This window comes from Talpa europaea (assembly GCF_964194135.1).
Source record: "Talpa europaea genome assembly, chromosome: 8".
Classification (NCBI taxonomy): domain Eukaryota; kingdom Metazoa; phylum Chordata; class Mammalia; order Eulipotyphla; family Talpidae; genus Talpa; species Talpa europaea.
The window spans coordinates 29,802,451-29,820,129 of record NC_140075.1 but is presented as its reverse complement, the minus strand read 5'-3'; the positions used below and the strand labels follow the sequence as shown (position 1 = coordinate 29,820,129).

The following is a 17,679-nucleotide window of genomic DNA, read 5'->3' as shown; positions in this document are numbered from 1 at the left end:
CACCATTATTAAATCATCTCAACTGTTGTAGCTGCTATGTTTCACACTGTTCTTAAGACAGAACATACTCTTCCAACTCCTCTTGTCCAGGACAGAAAGGTCTTCCAGGCAGCAGCCAACAGAACACAAGACTCCAATGATGGTGCCATTCAGACAGGGAGAGAGTCATGGCACATTTAATTAGAGCTTCCAGAGATTTTAAAAAAAAGGATCCTTTGGGGGGCTAGGCTGCATGACATTTTGATGCTGTTAGTGAGGGGTTTTTATTCCATAATGGTGTTGCAAGGTAGGCTAAAGCACTTGTTGAGGAGTATCCCAGATTTGGATTGTGGTTGTTTGATGACTGACAGTTTTATTCATATTGAAATAATACCCTCCTAGAAGCAGAGACCACAGCCCCACAAATCTCCTCCTCAACCATGATCTACTCCCCCAACATGTTCAAGATGGGATTCTCCCACAATGGGATGCCAAGCTCTTTCAAAGTAAAATGATCCACTATTTCAAAAGTGAAATGAGCCACTATTTTTATTTGTATCACCCTCCATATGGGTTTAATTCCTTCTTTAAAGAGGTAGAAGTCACTGTGGCCTGTCAGGTCCCGTGGGACATACTTGTGACTGTAAAACCTTAAGAACTGCCCGACAGAGGCAAAGGTGCTCATCTGTGTGACAATGTTTTCACAGTTTTGTGAGCTGGTAGCTGGTGGGATGACAGGAGGTTCTCCTGAAGCACCAGAAAGTGTAGTTGTACCACAGGGGATGCTGCTGGTTCAGGGAAAAGAGTCTTCCTCTTGCTGTTGCTCTGATTCTTGTCTCACTTTTTTTCCTTCCCACCACCCTGCTTTCTTCATTTTGGTCATGGTCCCTATTGTCATCATCTTTCAATGCACTAAACATCTTGTTCATTCTCTCCCCACTGCTGTTGTCAATCTGAAAATGTATTCCTCGCAATTTTGGAGGCTAGGAAGTTAAATATCAAGGCACTGGCAGATCTGGTGTCAGGATGGCCTGCTTCCTAGCTCCTAAACAGTCATATTGCCACAGTGTCCACTCATGAAAGAAAGGGAAAGGGAACTCTCTGGCCCTCATTTATAAAGGCCCTCATTCCATTCACAAGGGCACCACCCTTCTGCCCTAATCATCTTCCAAATGAACACTGGGAATTGGGTTTCAACATATGAAATTGTGAGGGACACAAACATTCAGTCTCTAAAGCCAGTGATCTAAAAAACACCCAAGTTAGATTTCAATTTTAAATTCAAATCAGTTTTTAAAATAAAAAAGGACATCATTTAAATTGTATACAACTATGATTTTTTTTTGGGGGGGGGAGGTTTCTTCTCTCCAAATTTTATTTTTTAACATCATTGTTCATTTTTAAACAATATTTGCTTCCCCCACATACAACTATGATTTTTTTAATATTTGCATAGTCACAGAAAAAAAATAAGTAAATCAGATCTCATCAATATTTTAAATTTTGCTTATCCAGAGCTACCATTAAGAAAACAGACAAGGCATAAACTGAGAAGAAACATCCTAAAACAAAAATTGAACAAAAGACATGTACCCAGAATATATAAGTCCTCAACATCAGTAAGTCACCAGGGAAATGCAAGTTAAAATCACAATGAGAGAGTACTACACACCCACTATAATGATCCAGATGAAAAAAATTGTTAACACCAAATATTGGAAAGGTATGAAACAAATATAAATCTTATATATTGTTAGTGGGAATACAAATGGCACAACCACTTTGGAAAAACATTTGGTAATTTCTTAAAAAGTTAAATGTTGACCCAGCAACTCCACTCCTATCAATCTATCTGAGAGAATTTAAAATGTATGATTCAAAGTCTTGTACACAACTGTTCATTGCAGCTTTAAGCATGTTGTCAACACGAGAATGATAAACTGTAGGGAAAAGCAGAGTTGTCTTCTTCACCTCCATCCTGTGGATTGGTTTAGTCAACATGAGGGAAGGAATATTAGAAGTCTGAAGGTCAGAAGAAAAGAGAGATTAGGATATTTTCCCTTTCTCTCCTTATTTTGGCATTACAGTTTTGGCAGTTCTAGATCTCTGTGATGCCTATCAGGAGGATTTTCTTAGATTCAACTGGATATTATCCTCAAAGATGAACAAAGTCATAATTGCTGCCAGTCTACTCAGAAGGATATAGGTCAGGAAACACAGCAGGACAGTGTCAGGTCTAGTCTTGAGCGGGTGTTTTTGCTGCAGTCGGTGTCTGTAACAGGTACAAGGGGCAAGGAAACTATTCTGAATTACAGGCTTCATATCCCACAGGAACATCACCTCTTGAAATGACCCACAGGACACAGCATCCAGAGCTGTTGCAAGGGACATATCCAGCCACAAGAATCACTGCACTTAGGGAAGCCCAAAGCATGGCTTTCCCTTCAGGTCTCTAGAATTCTCCCAATCCAAAGGCCATTTTTTAGGATAAATAAAGTTGCTTCATCAAATTGCCAGGAAAACAGTTAGAAAATAACCTACAGCTCAAATTCTCATGACGAAAGGGGAAAGTTTGGTTATAGCTTATTCTTCCACCACAGTTCCAGCTCTCCCCAGTTCCAATATACCTTTTCTTTCCCCTGCCCTCTGATGCTAGTCCTTGGGTGTTCCAACACCCCTAGAGGTGCCTTTAAATTTATAGTCCCTTCATTTTATTGTCTTCAAAATTCAAACAGGTACTTTTTCTATTTCTTGCCTAGAACAATAGTTGGTATTGGGGGTTGTGCGTGTGTGTGTGTGTGTGTGTGTGTGTGTGTGTAAACTGGAAGAAAATTTAATCGTGATTAACTTGATGGGAACCAAGTTTTTACATTTCCTGAATTTTCTACAGTAAACTTGTACCAACTTCATGAGCAGAAAAAGTCATTTTTTATTTTAAGGCACCAAAAAAGTATCATTCTACTATTATTTTTTCTCCTCTGAATATGTGACTCTCTGTACCAAATAGGTATTATATTGAAAACTATATTCTGACTTCAGTTCTGGTTAAACAACTCTGTGTACTTTGGAACATGTCAGTTCTCCCTTCCAGTTCTCAATTTCTTTTGAGAAACTTTTTTCCAAGACTAATAGCTCTGAGTTTGTAATTCTCTAAGGATATGTAACATCTTTCTTCAGCCATGATCTCGGAAAACACGAAGTATGTCATGTGATAAAAACAGAGGTCATGAAGGAGAAAGCAAATATACGTCATTGATTCTGACAAAATTTCCCCAGAGGAATAGTCTAGAAGCTCTGTGGTACCAGGTGAGGTTTGAATCTCACATCAAATGCCAACCAGTACTATCTTCTCCTTACCATCAGGAAATAACTTGATTTCCTAAGGTAGAGATGTTTAGGCAGATTCTTTGACCATCCAAAGAATTTCTGTGTTTCTCATTCCTAGAGTAATATTTTTATTCAGAAAAAGTGAAATTAAGTTAGTAAAATCTCTCCAAAGTATAAACAGAACGTCTAAGGAGCAAGAAGAAAGAACTGACCATGAGATACCATCTTACACCAGTGAGAATGGCACATATTAAAAAAACTAGCAACAACAAATGCTGGCAAGGGTGTGGAGAAAAAGGAACTCTTCTGCACTGTTGGTGGGAGTGCAAACTGGTCCAACCACTGTGGAGAGCTGTGTGGAGATTTCTGGACCTACTAAACATAGAGCTTCCATATGATCCAGCAATTCCACTCCTAGGTATTTACCCAAAGGACACAGAAACATCAATTCCAAAGAACACCTGCACCCCTATGTTTATAGCAGCACTGTTTACAATAGCTAAGCTTTAGAAACAACCCAAATGCCCAAAAATAGATGACTGGATCAAGAAGATGTGGTACATATATACCATGGAATATTACTCAGCATTCAAAAAAGATAAACACATGCAATTTGCAGCAACATGGATGGCGCTGGAAGGGATCATGCTCAGCGAAATAAGCCAAAAAGAAAAAGAAAAATACCGGATGGTCTCACTCATAGCAGGAATCTAGAAAACTTAAATAAGGGACCAGGAAAATGAATAACTATAAGAAAGTGAAAATCAAAATCAACAAAAAACTATGAACCAGAGACACTTTTAGGGGGGCGGGGGCGGGAGGGGAGGGATTGGGGTCAGAATGGGGGGGCTGCAATTGTATGGGGAATATAACAATAAAATTTATAAAAAAAAAGAAAATACACACTACCTAAAAAAAAAAAAATAAAAAAAAAAACCATCTGAAAAAAAAAAAAAAGAAAGAACTGTCCCTTAGGTCAACAGATGTTTGTAGATTTAACTAATTAATTACAAAGGGATTCTAAGTTCATTCTTAGTAAATATCTGTGGTGTTGACTGAGTCTTTGAAGTTAAGTAAATTCATTTCTAAAAGCCAAATACAGAGGAAATTACTCAGAGTTTCATAAATTATCTGATATGCAAATAAAGACCAGAAAAATAAAAACCTGCCTTAACAAAGCCAACTTGCCTTGCATTTTCAGGCTAATGCTGTACTTTTCCACAGGCTACTGCTATTTCCTGTCATTAGTTGGATCACTTGCATGGCAAAACTAAAAGTGGGGGTGAGAATCTTTCAACCAGTTTGTTTTTATCATCATGGTATATTGCCACGGAATGAAAGGAACCTTGAATACATAGGAAGTTGAAGATAGAAAAACAAAGGAATATAAACTTCAAAGTAATCTGTACAACATAGGTGGTAAGAAGAATTCCCCAGATTTAACAGGGAATGTTTGACAGATTAGAATTAAAGGCAAGACCTCTGGGGCCTCCCTGGTGGTGCAAGGGGTTAAGCACCACACTATGAAGCAATCCGCAGCCTCTGCAGCACCAGTTCGATCCCCAGCTGGCCAGGGAGCAACCCACACAGCACAGCAGACCTCTCCTGTCTCGCCTGCTGCTCTCCTCAGCAGTGTATTTCAGTAGATCTGCCTGTTCTGTTCCCCACTCTGTCTCTGGTAAATCTCTCACCACCTGCACGTCTGGCCTGTACCCAGCTCTTCTATGTATAAATAAATTAAAAAAAAAAAATCTTTAAAAAAAAGCTATTAAAAAAATTAAAAATAAAGGCAAGACATCTGAAGTAACTTCTTGCTTATTCCGTAACCCAAAAATCCCTATTCTTCTGGCATACTTATACAGTTTTTGGAAATAAGCAGAGATGGTCAATAAGATTTCTAGGCTTGTGACTAGAATATATTAAAAATTTTTAGAGTCCCGCATTCAACCAGGGTATTAATAATTAATTTGACATCAATGCATGGACCTTATTGGAGCTGTGCATATCTCTAAAACTCAACAATAAAACATCTACCAGCATTGTATGTTAAACACAGCTTCATATTTTCTCAATTTTAGATAACATTAAAACAGGAAGAAACCAAAAAAGTTCATCGTTGCTGTCAGCCATAGTATGTCCTCAGCAAGAAAAGAGATGAACACAACTAAAATTTTCCTTTATCAAATATTTGCTCATTTTTCTGTCAGTCTTACCAAAGTGCGTACCAGGGAATCAAAACTTTAAGAACAAGAAAATAAATCAAATTAAGGAAAACTATTATATTCAATTAAACTATTTGGGTTAAGAACAAAGAAATGTCTCTTGTCAATGAGAACTATTTCTGAAGACCCTTTTCCAACCAGGAAAAAAATCTAACCATGAACTGGAATTCTGGAGCTAGTAAGACTAAATGTTACTGATTGCATGAGAGATGAATAAATTACATTTCTTTATAAGAGCCAAACTGAATAGAACGTATTATTGAATCCAGTTGCAAAGGATTTAAGAAACACAATACTTATATAACTCATATATCTTAGATATTTCATGAGAAAGTGGGAATCTGTTACATCTACAAATAAGAAATATGTTAACTAAATTAGGAACATCACTCAATTTTATGGTGGGATTTTCAATATGTGGAAAGAACTTACTGATTTGTTGGAAGGTTAGGAGATGGATACAGAAAGGTATGCACAATTAAACCACAGATCTTAAGAAAAAACTGCTTCAATTAGTTCTCTTCAGCTGAGATGAAATGAAAATAAAAAACAGATGCAAAAATTGTAACCACATGATAGTATTCACATTAGAGCCTTAATATGCCAGCAGTAATGTGCCATTCTTTCTTCTGAATATGACCACATGCTTATCTATCTTTTTATAAGGAAATCAGATATATAAAACCAAATACTGCTTTTAAAATACCATAAAGAGCCGGGTCAGGGCATATATGTGAGGACACTGTAATCAGAAAGCACATAAGGAAAAGCGTTCTTTTCTGCCCCTTTCACAACAAACAACATACCTCCTTAAAATCAGAGCTACATTTCTGGGGATCTCAAATTATTCTGTTTCAGATATGTTGATCATCATCATCAGTGCAGCACTTACAGTCACTACAGTCATATAAGTCAGAACGTCCACATGTTTCAACTCTGTTTGGAAAATGATTTCTTGATCAAAATTTTAAAATCTCCAAAAGAGTTTTTAAAACATCCTGTCTTTATCAAATAACCTTTTCTTTCTCCATGCTTCTATAAGTATATATTTTACTTTCCATTAGATCAGTTCCCAGCTGGTCTGAGTTTACAGCCTACCCTCCTATATCCTACAAGTCACTTTAGGGTCAGAGATGAAGCCACCTATTAATCTGGATACTCAACATCAACCACCACAGCAACTCCTGTGAAGTAAGCTGGCATTCAAAGATGTTTTGCTGGCCTATGTATTATGGCAAATAACATAAATGCATGAAGTGGGCCTCTGGGTCTGCAATACACTAAAGATAGTAGATACACTAGCAACCTGGAAGATTTGTGCTCCAGTTAAAGCAACAGTTGTTCTCAACCCAATAGTGCAGTTCCCACATAATTTTATAATTTTAATTTCTAATTTTTCAAGAGAAACTAGAAATTTGGGTTTTTATATGTGTTCGCCCACTTTTTAAATGTTGGCTAAATATGTTTGTAAGCCCTATGTGGATAAAGTAAACCCATCTGTAAGCCAAAGTTGCCCGAAAGGCCCCCAGTTTTCAACCTCATGCTGTATAATGACAGTTTTCTGCTAAGCCTCGGACCTCTTCAGTCTCCTTCACTAGTTCCTCTTCCTGCTCCTACCTCTCACTATGAAAATGGATGTTCTTTATATTCTTTCTGGATATAATTCTTCTCACTCCTTTGAACCAACACAATATTTGCTTATCTATTCCCAGATGTTTACCTATCTGCCTTGTACCACAGTCATCTACATATACTCTGTGCCTCCCATAAGGAAATAAATTCCTTAAATCACTTATCATTGTAACAATATCACTGGCTTTGTTCTGTGTCAGACTCAGCACTAAGAACTTCATGTATAGCAACTCATCCAGTCACCCAGGACCCTAAAAAATAATTATAATTACTACTTTGTAGCTGAAGAAACCAAAGTTCGGAGCATTTCAAATTAATGTCCAAGTCTATAGAAGTGGAAGTGGAAGAGCCAGAACTTGGAAGTGAGTGAGGCTTTTTGATCCCAAAGTTTTGTACCTGGCTGACTATAAGTCTGCTACACTTCCTTGCACACAGTGAACACTTGATTAATATCTACTGAATCAATTGTTTAAAGAGTGAAATTTATACCTTATTTAAAAGACAATCTTTCTTAAGTATGAAGAAAAAATACTGATGAGTTAATGCTTTGCAGAAGATTAAAAATAAAAATGATTTGATTATATACTATGAATATTTGTGTTTTGGCATTAGATTGATGCCCATTCTTCAACTGAGTAGATACTCAGGGTTTATCTGAGATACTTTTCAAAGTATTTATTCCAAAAGAATTCTGAGCCAAAAATAACTACCCATGTTAGCATTTTTGGCTTGCAAATTCAATGTGCAATATTGATTTTAGTTAGAAATGAGTAAAAGCCAATAGGAAATTAAACAAAAACTCAAAAGATATTCTTTCTTGGATGTAAAAAGCATTATCTCTTTTCAACAACTATTATGTTACATTTCTGTTTCTGCATTACGCAGAACTCCCAAAACTCAGTTCTTTTCTAAGTTTAGATTGTTTCATAAAAATATATATATAAAGTCCATATATAACAACTAAGTAATATACTGAGCTTCCCATTTTTATTTTTAAAATATTTTATCTGAGCCAAAAAGGCAAACTTTGAAACTTTAAATGATGACAGAATCTGATCGTACCCATACTTTATTTGAAGTCTAATGGCTAAATAAATCTCTAAACTATCAGTCTTTCTTTCAAGAATAACATTTGACAGCCATGCAAAGGACATTTCCTACCTTTAGCACCATTATTCAGCCTTGAGATCTCAGCTACCCTTTAAATCTAACCACAACAAAATCAAAACAAAAAACAAAAGCTGTCACATGAAAAGAACAAAAATATCTCTGAACAATTTTATTGCTCCATCTTGGCTTCCTCATTTCAGAAAATGGCACTAAGTAACATAAATAAACTGACAGTATAATTAGTGTCAAAGTCCTGAGGTACATTTGGGTGGGGACCGCAATTCTAATTCTGTTTTCCAAGAACTGTGATTCCAATTCAGAAATTTGTGGTCTCTACTACCACCACCATTGCTGAGGAGCTCAGGAGTAGTTGAGGTTACCCTTTAGAAACACAACCAAAGGAATTTGAAATGGCTCCATAAAGGTTTTGCCAATGACCAAACTTTTTTTTGGAACATCTCAACACTACTGCTCTCCCCTAAAGTAGCTTCAGCCAGTCCAAACAAAGCCAGATCCCTAACCTTTTATTGATAACTTGGGGGAAAGATTCACTATGAAGTAGAATTACTATATTACCTACACGCTACTGATTTTTAAAAAATTTTAAGGACCAAGAAAATCACTTGCATCTAAGATTGTATAGAAAATTATTTGGTGAAATTTTCATAAGACTGAAAGAGAGTTAGTAGAATAACAAAAGATCACCCCAACTCCAAACAAGATATCCCAAAGCACTGACCTAAAAGGGAGAGCAGAAGTATTTTACTTTTCCAAAACTGTTACAACTTTTCTATTTTTCTATGCCTTCCACTAGGTTTGTAGAAGAATATTTGAGGGAAGACTGAGAGGAAGCACATTCATTTCAAAACTCTGACTGGAGAAAAATAGTCAACATAGTGAACATCACTGTTCGGTGTTAAAGAAGCTAGCGATGGAGTAGAGAATAAGAGATTGCCACTGCTCAGATCTAAAACCAAAGGGTAAAGAGAGAAATAAATCCCTCAAAATACTAACTAGTGCCATATCAATTTTCTTCCCTCCCCTCTCCTGGTCATTATCAAGAACTAGCTTGAATCATAGATATAATGATATTAAAATAATAGCTCCTCAGCAAGACCATCCTAGCAAATTACCAACTAAAAGAAAAATGAATAAAAAGTGGAAGGCACCAAAGACAAATACACACTGTTATGGAAATTACTAGCAGTGCAGTTATAGTAATGGAAAAAGCAACTGAAAAGAAGCCTCTCTAGCTAACATTGCCAAATTATGTGAACTAGCTTTAGTATGCTCTTTTGAGTTAAATATACCTGATCATTCCAATTTTCAAATCTTGGAGAAAAGTTGGGAATTGCTGGAGAGACAGCAGAGAGTTCTTTGAGTTTAGTATCGATATCAGCAAGCTGCTGATGCTGGGTGACTGCAAGTGTATATCCTCCTCCTGGGTCCAGCCAGACAGACTGATCACCCTAAAAGGAAACAAGGATACTGGGTCATTTCCATGCTACATTCATTCCCTTAAAAATACCTTTCAGACTGATACATCAGTGCTCAGGAGGTCACAAAATCAAAGCTAAACTGAAAACAATGGAATTAACACTGGGATAGTGAAAAAAAATAGATTATGGTTTCATCATCTACCAACCCCGCATAAAGTGCCTTCACATATATTGTGAGGTTTTCCCCTTTTGGGGTACATCTTTGAGCCTCACAATCTGCTACTCATAGCATTCTTACCTCTCCAGTTTAAAAAAGTAGGTATGCTTGTGATAAGTTGAATAGAAAGAAATCATGTTCACCCTATAATAAACAAGGCATTTTCATATTTTGTCCCTGAAAAGGAACAAAAGATTATAAACTGAGCTGTTTAGGTTTCGTGAGCTTAAACGGTCATCTAAGTCTTCATTCAATTAACAGTTTCATATTGCGTTAAAACCCATTCATAACAATTATTCAAAAGTCTGAACGCCTACTATGTGTAAGCATGACACCGGGCATTGATAATTCAATACAAATTTTACAAATTTCTCCCCTCAAGTCCTCAGTCTCTTGGTAACAGCAATCATAACAAGGTATGAAGAATGATGGAAAGCCCAGGACACCTGGGGAACCAAAGAGTGTCAACTGTCCTGGAAGGGACAGGGAACACTAGTGGTTGGAGAAAGTTTCCAGAGGAACTAATCCATCTTAATCACATCTTAACCATAGAAACAGCACAGATAGCTCTGTACTTTAAAACTGGAGCTGATGAAGGCAAGATGAGAGGCAGAAAACCCAGTTAGAAGCAAAAGGCACAATCTAAAATGAAAGTGATGAATTAAGGAATGTTTCCCGGGAATACAGATAATAGGACAGATTCCAAAGAAACTTAGAAAACAGAATTTACAAAATCTGGAAATAATTTGAAAGATGAGTAAGGAAGGAGGAAAGATCAAAGATAAAAACAAAATTTCTAATTCTAATTTGGAAATTAATTGCAAATTACACCAATAGCTAGATGGTGGTCATATTGGCTGAACTAGGAGACTATGGCAGGCTTGAGGAGGAAAAGGATCCTGAATTCTGTTTAAGGTCTTTTGATATTCACAGATGTCCTTAGAATAACCACAGATTATGTTACATAGTTAAATATATTTGTCTGAAGTTCAAGACCTGGATTGGCAATAAGTATTTTGGATTCACCCATATATCTATAGTGGCTGAAACTCTTGGACGATGGGAAGGGTGAGGTCACACAAGGAATCATGTAGTATGAGGGCAGAAGAATCAGGAAGAACACTAAGAATAAAAGGGGAAAGTAGCCAGCAAAGACACTGAGAAATTTCGTAACTTTGGTTTCATCACTCTAATTCTAGGAATCAATCTCCAGACAATAACCAGAAGAAATACATGCAAAAAACGTATTTAGAAAGACATATTTGGCTGCTCCTGTCCCCAACCTCCTTTACTGTTTCAGTGAAAGTAACACTAAGTAAGTCTTGGTAGCAGTCACGTCCCCACCAGGCATTCCTTCTCCCTACCACTGGCATCAAGAAAAGAAGTAAATGACCTAGATTCAGCCAATCAGAATGAACAGTTTGGATTTTAATTCTTGAGGGAGAGTGTGATGCAAGTAGCAGTTAGAATCCAATGAAGGCAGTAGTGAAGGTGGCAGCACCTATGGGGTGTTGTGGAGCTGGGGTATCTGGTGACTGTGGTGCAGCTCCCTACCAGCCTGTTTCTGAGGAGTCACTGTGGCCACGGTTCCTTGATGTCTGTCTAGCTTACAAACCTGGTTCTCCAAACTTCCCACTATGTCTGTAAGCTGCACAAGTGTCTCAATTAATTCATTTTCTATTTTTTTTTTTTAACCAAAGTTCATCTCTGTTTCTTGCAGCTCAGAACACTGGCTGGTATGTTTTCTTGCCATGGAATTTATTAAAAAGAATAACTACCCCCAAAAGTCCAAATGTTTAAAAGAAACGAAAAAGTGAGCAGATTGTAGTATATCCATACAAGGCTATGCTATATTAATAAACACTTCAAGATATATTTATAAGTTGGCATGTGACAGTTATAAAAAACTGTTAAAAATAATATTACCTAATTACAAATAAAAACCTCTGGTTAATTTTTCCTAAATAAAAATTATTTAAATATTATATGACCAAAATGAGAAATAATAATCACCAAAAAAGTAAAACTATGGAATCAATGACTAAATATTGGCTAGTAAATTTTACATTCTTGTCTGGATAGAATTATTTTTAATGACACTACAGGTAAAAAATCATGTCAGATTAAATTCAACAGAAATTTAAATGTTTTTGCTCTATACAGTTACAGAAAGAAACTATAAGTAATATGCAGTAGAAGGTATCAAGCTCTTCTGTCTGTCTCATACCTTCTAGAGACCCTTTCAATTAGAGGGAGATTTCTAGCTTTTAGGAGTCTTGCCCCACTAAGACAAAGCTCAGAAATGCTCTTCACCACCCTCCTTAACCGCTAGGGCTTAGGCCCCTGGGTCCATACCAGACTCACCAATTCAATATGATGTTGATCTGAGGAATTTGAAGTTTGATACAAAACCCGTTTTGCTGATGGAGGGTGGCAACAGAGGCATCTGACTTTGGTAAATGCCAATAGTTGCAAGTATGAGTTCCCAACATAGGACACCTTTTAAAAATTCTAAGTATCCTAGAAAGATTCAAGGGAATATTACATCCACACAATTAAATTTGCTCTATAATGAATAATCGAAGGGCAAGAGTTCCAGGAAAGAGAGGAGTAAACTGGGAAAAGGAGATAATCACTTGGTGAAGAGCAGATCTGGACTTTTCATGGAGAACTTAATGTCATATATACACATGCTGATCTCAAAAATGAACACCTGAAACTTATCCACTGTTACAATGTAGTGTAACTTCAGCAAAAGAAATTAAAAAATTAAAAATACAAATTACAAAATCCATAATTACAAATTTTAGTTCTCTTTTTTAAGTTGTGTAAGCATTTGTCAGAGATGAGGCCATGGGGTACTCCAAAAAGAAAAGCACACATAGAACTATGAAAGAATACAGCAAATTTGAGAAATGCAAGAACTTTGGTACAGTTTGAGAAAACAGAAGATAGTCACTTCTTCAGTGTTCCTAAAAATTATTTCTAAATTCTCCCTACCATATTTCATAGTCTTCCTCTGAATCACTATTCTTATAATACATTATAACATATAATTATAAATCAAATTATATGAATGTAATTATAATATTATCCTGTCAAAGTCTAACTGGCTTTATATAATTTCTGTATAAAATGTATATATCCCATACCAGAAAAGAAAGTCCTCTTTCTCTTCAGAGCCTTGCAAAAAAGAACTCTCTGCAAATCTTAGTTTAAAAAACAATTTAATCGTAAAAGAAGGCTACATAACTACACAACAAAAGAGAAAGGTTAAAAAGTTGCAAAGAGTTCATATGAGCAAAATGACTAAAAAAAAAAGGTGAAAATTATGCGAAAGATATTTTAAGACCAGAAGGAGAGATCCAGGAGATTCTATTATACCCATCTGTGGCAGACACCTATACAGAAAATCTCCTTTTCCTTCTTCCTTGCTTTCCTCTGCTATAATCACAAAGTGAAATATCTGAGTCCCCAGTCATGCTAGCAGCAACAAAGGCAACAAAGGCCATGTGACACAACATAGCCAATGAGATGCAGGTGGCCATACCCTCCCAAATGAAAAGGCAAAACCTCCAAGGGTTAGGTTACCCCTAACAGGTCCCCCTGTCTTTCCATCTGGAAAATGGATGCATAGCAACAATCTTGCCAACCTAGACACAAAGTCACACTAAGAATTTAAAGCAGGAAGATAGACACTAGCTGCTAGCAATTGGATTTCATGTTACTGAAGAAAAGTAAGCTTCTTATTTGTTTATATCACCATTTGTAAAATTTCTGTCTGTCACATTCCCAACTAAAATTCCATTTTACAGATAGCCCAAAAGGCAAGAAAAGAAATGACGGGAAGGAAGAAATAAGAGAAAGTAATTTGCTGAAGTGAAGAAAGACTTGAACTTTCAAATTAAAAAGGGCCTATAAGGTATGATGAATAATCAAAAATGTTTTCAAGACACACATATAAATAGGTTCTGGAAAGTTTACAAACTCAAATAAAGAAAAAAATCCTAAATACTTCCTGAAAAAAAGGACTTTTGTATCTAGAATCTAGTTACCATTCAAGCTATAAATCGAATGAGAGAAAAATAAATACTTTAAAATGCGTGTACTCAAAAATTATATACCACCATTTCTTCGGGAAAAATGGTTAACTCCAGAAGAATAATTTTTTAAAAAAATTGTACAAATAAACAATTAATTGAACTTAAATACATGGTTAATAATGCAGCTTAAAAAATCTGGCTGCATATTGTTTTTAAAGGTAAAAACATTAAACTCTGGAACTAAAATTCCAGATGATACCAAAACATTCTGGAGGAGAGGAAATGGAAAGAAGAAGAAATCAAACATACCAAAGACCCTGTAAAGATGTAAGATTTCAGAGACTATCACAAGAGGAAAAGAAAGTAAAGTTAAGGGAAAAAAACAAACATAATAAATGAAATATAAATAGGACATCAAAGAAAGATGCAAAAATTATCCTTCAGTGGTCACAATAAAAATGAATAAATCAAATAGCCTCATTAAAATATAAAGAGGAAAAATTATAATAAAGAAACAATAAAAGATAAAGCAACAAAGACAGACACAACAGTAACAATAAAAATTCCTCTATATAGTCTTTGTAAAAGATCAATCTGGATAGACAAGGTTTAAGATATAAGAGAAATAAGACATAAATACTAACAAAATAGTATGTAAAAGGTACTATTAACAACAAAAAGGCACTAGAATGTATAATGAAGATCTATCATGCTATAGTTTGGTATATAGAGAATCATCAGCAGCAGCTTACCCAACCTCAAAATTAAAAAGGACTCTAGGAATGAGACATAGTACCTCAATTCTTACAGTTATCTTAGCTTTTGTTAATAAAACTGTATCACCATGAATCCTAAAGCTCAAATCCTAAATCTCATAATTACATGGATATTTGCAGTTTACCTTACCCACTCTCATCCCTGCTTCACAAAACACACCAGATGCTAAAGAGGCCTGACTGTTCTCTGGATTCCAGATTATCTAGAGACTGTAGTCTATGATGTTCTGTAGATATGCTTTTGGTTTGGGCTGAGGGAGGGGTATAGATATTTTGTTTACCCACTACAGAACATTTTTTAATCATATTAGTTGTCTACATTTAAAAAGAGACATTTTTCCCATTAAAAAGGTCTGTATTCATAAATTCTCTTGACAAATTGGAGGAAACCGGCACCCCAGAGCTGAGATTTCCATGCTGCAGCAGCCAGATGATGCTGGCTGTGTTGGCTCCCACTGGACTGGCAGGTCACCCCGACTTGTCACAGATATTATTGCACAAGTGCACAGAGCAAAAATTGCCCTTTAACTGAGAGGTCTTAGACTGGGTTCCTGAAACATAGCGCCTAAGACAGGGATTTTTGTTCAAGTAACTTATTGGGGCAGAGCTTTCAGGGGACAGGGTGTGAAGAAAGCTGACTTGGACAAGGGAATAAAGCCAGGCAAGGATGTGTCTCAGCTGAAGACCAGATGACCCCTGGGGAAACTCACACTAACAAACTGAACCTTAGGGCTCATCCCATCTTGAGGCGAGGGAGCAGGGCTAAGGGTTGGGGAAGTGCTGTCCTGAGCTGCTGAATTCCCATTTAGCCAAGGGCACTTCTCCAGGGAAGAGGGCAACCATTCACCCTTGGTGCAGGGCTGAGGGATAGATGCACAGATAGTGCCTGGCAGAAGGGATCTGGGCAGGGTGCCAGCAGCATTCACTACATGATATTTTCATTAAACAGAAAGAAATAAATGGCAGGAAACAGGGTTAAGCACTTCAAGAACACAAGGAAAGTATATTTCTTTGTGGAGGTAAAAAGCATTCCCATAATTTAATATGCAAACGAGTGATTTAAAAGCTCAAGTATTCCTTATGCGACCAGCTCAGGTCACATTTGGACCCTCTATTACATGTTGTTCTCCTGTGCTCAATGTGTGCTCCCTCCAGACTCTTCAGGGAAATGAATGTTTAGGGTTAACTGGGAAAATCAGTGTTTAGGGTTACTGAAGACTACACTGAAATACAATGAAGCCAGTTTAGGGATAATAAAAGTTTGAAATAAAAAGACACTGAAAAACACATTCATATGCCATCAAGTGACTAAGTCCATCACATCACAGGCAAAGGTTATTATTGTGATAGCCAAAGTGTAGTAACACTTAAAATGACATAAAATTATCCTTTGAGAGTCAATAACAAATTGACCAAGAATAAATTTGAAAACCTTCATTTAAAACTTTATAAAGCAAAAATAAATAAATAAATAAAACTTCATAAGGCAAGATTTTTTTTAACCCAGAGGATATTGTCTGTCTGAAAAATGATTGTGAATTTGTGTTAGTGGGTAAATAACATGATAAAAAATTAAAATTGAAAAGCATAGAGGTCACTGAATATCAGCATTTACATACCTCAGAACTGGACAGCCCTGAATCTTGATCATCTAGGTCCTTCAAAAGTTCAATCAGCCTTTTCTTCTCTCTGTCACTCATAACCACTGGTTTTCCTGAATCCTTTGCCAACTACAAAATGCATTGATAGAAAATATTTTCAAATCAAAGCAATTCATAGTTAAGGAAAAATGAAAATGGAATCTGAGGCTTCTATAATACAGATACAATAAGGCAAAATTTGTTAGATAAGGCATTTTTCTTTTGCTAGGTAACTTCATTCTATGCCAAATTTTTGGTATCTAGGTCCATTCTCCATGCAAAGATATACCCACTATAAGCAGGATTTCATGTTAATAATTTCAACAAACATTTTATTTAAAACATAAAACAATAAAATGTGGATGGTTTGCAGACCTCTTATATAACATATCAATGCAGCATAATTGCTAAGGCATTTGGAAGGAATCTTCTTGCCACTTCCAGATGGCATAAATCTGCCAGATGAAACTACTTTTAATTTTCAAGAATATCATATCAGGAGTTTAAATAATCAGTTACTACTGTTAAAAGAGTGAAAGGGAAATCTGTGGTGGAGTTTCCTGTGTCAGTATAAATTTTGATATTGGAGAAATGCTACTGCTCTTGGAAAACTAAACAATATAACATACATTGGGCCAGCACAAAGAGACAGATCAAGGTAGTTTCTTGCAGCACATATGAATACGGATAACAGAAAAACTGACAGTTCCAGAGGCCAATCCTGGCAGGAAATGAGAAGCCAATTGTGGAAAAAGCATTAGGTTTGAATTGCAAGGAAGCACTTACCTCTTCTCTTATTAATCCTTCCCACCCACCAATACAATTTTCTAGTGACTCAACTGACTGAGTAGTTTGTCATGAACTTTCTGTCCACTACACTTATATTTCTTGCTGTAAATTCATTAATTAGCACTCTGATCTAATATAGGAGCCCCTGTGTCCTTGGATAGTCTGAGTCTGCTGTAAGGACAAACCAAGTCAGAGTGGAGGGACTGAAGACCAAGGACAAGCCCCTGAAGCAGGGACCTAATCAAGGCAAGTGACCAGTGACCAGCTACTATGAGGCTCAGCAGACTGGGGATGAGGACAACAGAGCAGACACCCATTGTCTTCCCCAGCTCTGTCATGAGCATTTCCCATTCAACTTTCTAAAGGCACCAGGTATAAACTCAGTCTTAATATTTTAAAAAGCTAAATTTACTAATAACAATAATATCTAGGAAACACTGTCCAAATAAATAATACTTATTTACCTAAATAAGTGTTTTTCAAATTGGAGGAACCAGATTTATTC

At 36.3% G+C, this 17,679-nt stretch overlaps 1 protein-coding gene across 1 annotated transcript in view; it reads right to left on the bottom strand.

Annotated features, from left to right (window-relative positions):
- Positions 1-17,679, bottom strand: part of FSIP1 (fibrous sheath interacting protein 1) — a gene marked incomplete at both ends in the record, with an annotated part of 193,334 nt that overhangs the window by 116,765 nt on the left and 58,890 nt on the right. The window contains 2 exons of the mRNA XM_084240127.1: positions 9,581-9,739; positions 16,365-16,475. Coding sequence (XP_084096253.1) covers positions 9,581-9,739; positions 16,365-16,475 — 270 coding nt within the window. The remainder of the gene's footprint in view (positions 1-9,580; positions 9,740-16,364; positions 16,476-17,679) is intronic.